This window comes from Microtus ochrogaster, unplaced genomic scaffold (assembly GCF_000317375.1).
Source record: "Microtus ochrogaster isolate Prairie Vole_2 unplaced genomic scaffold, MicOch1.0 UNK74, whole genome shotgun sequence".
Lineage (NCBI taxonomy): Eukaryota > Metazoa > Chordata > Mammalia > Rodentia > Cricetidae > Microtus > Microtus ochrogaster.
Window position 1 is genome coordinate 1,793,595 of NW_004949172.1, and position 1,978 is coordinate 1,795,572.

Here is a 1,978-nt window from a genome sequence, read left to right on the forward strand (position 1 = left end):
TGGAGCAGGAGAGATGGTTCAGTGGCTCAGAGCACTGCTGTTGTTGCTGAGGCCTTGAGTTTAGTACCATCTCCCATGTCAAATAGCTAAAAACTGCCTGTAATGCCAGCTTCATGGGATTTGATGACCTCTTTGGCTTCTTCAGATATCAGAATTGCATTAGGACCATTCACAAACACACTCACACAAACAAGAATATGGAGATGATGATGATGATGACAATGCTGATAATGAAGACAGATTGATAGACAAATAGATAATACATGGATATACATATAGTAGATAGATAAATAGACTAGTGAATAAGTTGCTGATGCACAGATAGATGATACAGATCATTTGTTAACATTGTCATTGAGGCTCATCAGATAAGACTACTTGCTACAGAGTTGTGATGACCAGGATTTGGATCTCATCACCAACATAACAAGCTGAAGTATTCATCCATGCCTATGACTTCTGAGTAAAGAGTTAGAATGAGGGGATGGAAGGATTCCTTGGGCTTGCAGACTTCCAGATCTAGTTCAGGGGAGGGAACCTTACTGGAGGAAATGAACAGATGGACAGAGGAGGACACCGGGCACCCTCCTCTGGCCTCTGCCTCCATGAACAGGTTTATGCACCCAATTAGAAATATACTCACACAGACATACAGACAGACATGGTTAAAAATAAGAACATTTTAAAAGATTTCATTAAGGTTATTTTAAAATGCTGTGCACTTCCCTCTGCAAGCCCCGTCCTGGTTCCCTACTTCTGCTCTTACATCCCAAAGAACAGTTTCACCACAAGCCAAGTCACAGCATCCACTGAAACGCTCCTTACTTAATACCTTGAGACTTCCTCAAGTGCCTCACTGTACCCATGCTGCTGAAGATAAGATCAAGGTCTCCACTATGACCAGCACCGCTGTACCTGAACTGATCCCATGGGTCCTCTGCTTTTAAGCGGGTCATGGTGTCAACATGACATCAAATCCTGTTTATTGGTGCTAGGACCGGAAGGGGAAGAGAGTCAGGGAGCAACATGGGGCTGGTGTCAAAGAGGAACAAGGAAGAAATGGAAAAGCAGTGGACTGATTTATTTTTAAGATGAGGCTGAGAAAATACTTGCCCAAAATATTATAGCATCATAGCATAGAGTGCTGGTGGTTGAGCATTTCTTGTGCTTGTTCCTGCCCTAGATGTCCTGATATAAGAAACTATTGATGAGTGTGTATGCTCCCTAAAGATATAAGTGCAGCTGACTGGTTTTCACATATAAAAGTTTAGGTTTGTGATTCCTTTAAGATTTCTAATAAAATTTTCCATCAAGATAAATAATACAATGATTGATTCTTTCTTTGTAACCACAATCTGCAGCCAACCAACAGAAGAGCTGGCTGAGAAAAAAAAATACTTTCTGCCTCCTGCTGTTCTGTTAATCTTAACAAGTTACTTAGATGTAAATGTAAGTGGGTTACTGGGGTGATTTTGTCTTTAATCCTGTAAAGGAGATAAAAACATGGTTTTACCTATATTCATTATAATCAATCACTTCATAAATGGAATGTAACCACAGTTACATTCCTGTATTGCCTGAGAAAACTTTGTTGGGCTATATAAGCCCTACAAAAAGGTATAGAGTAGAAAGAAGACAAAAAGAAAAGAGAATAAAGAAGGAAACCATCGAGGGAGTATGTGAATGTCTTTCTCCTAGCCCCATTGGATAGATAAATCTTAGGTTGCACTGACACCATGGATTCCTTTCAAGTCCTGTGTTTCAGTAGACCAGACTCCAGTCAGTAAAGATAGAGTTTACTTATTTAAAAAAAATTAAGTGTTATTGTGACACTGTAGAATTCTAGTGATGTCTAATCCTATTAGTAGCTTTGATGGTCCAGCTCCTCTTTGTGTCTCTACCAGTGGTCAAAAGAATGTCGTCATTAAGACTCAGTCTTTGTAACAAAAACACCATGATTAAAGTCCACACAATAATT

At 39.6% G+C, this 1,978-nt stretch overlaps 1 protein-coding gene across 1 annotated transcript in view; it reads right to left on the bottom strand.

Annotated features, from left to right (window-relative positions):
- Positions 1–956, bottom strand: part of LOC101997235 (cytochrome P450 2B10-like) — a 15,218-nt gene extending 14,262 nt beyond the window's left edge. Inside the window, exon 1 of the mRNA XM_013354850.1 lies at positions 858–956. Coding sequence (XP_013210304.1) covers positions 858–956 — 99 coding nt within the window. The remainder of the gene's footprint in view (positions 1–857) is intronic.
- Positions 957–1,978: the final 1,022 nt, after the last annotated feature.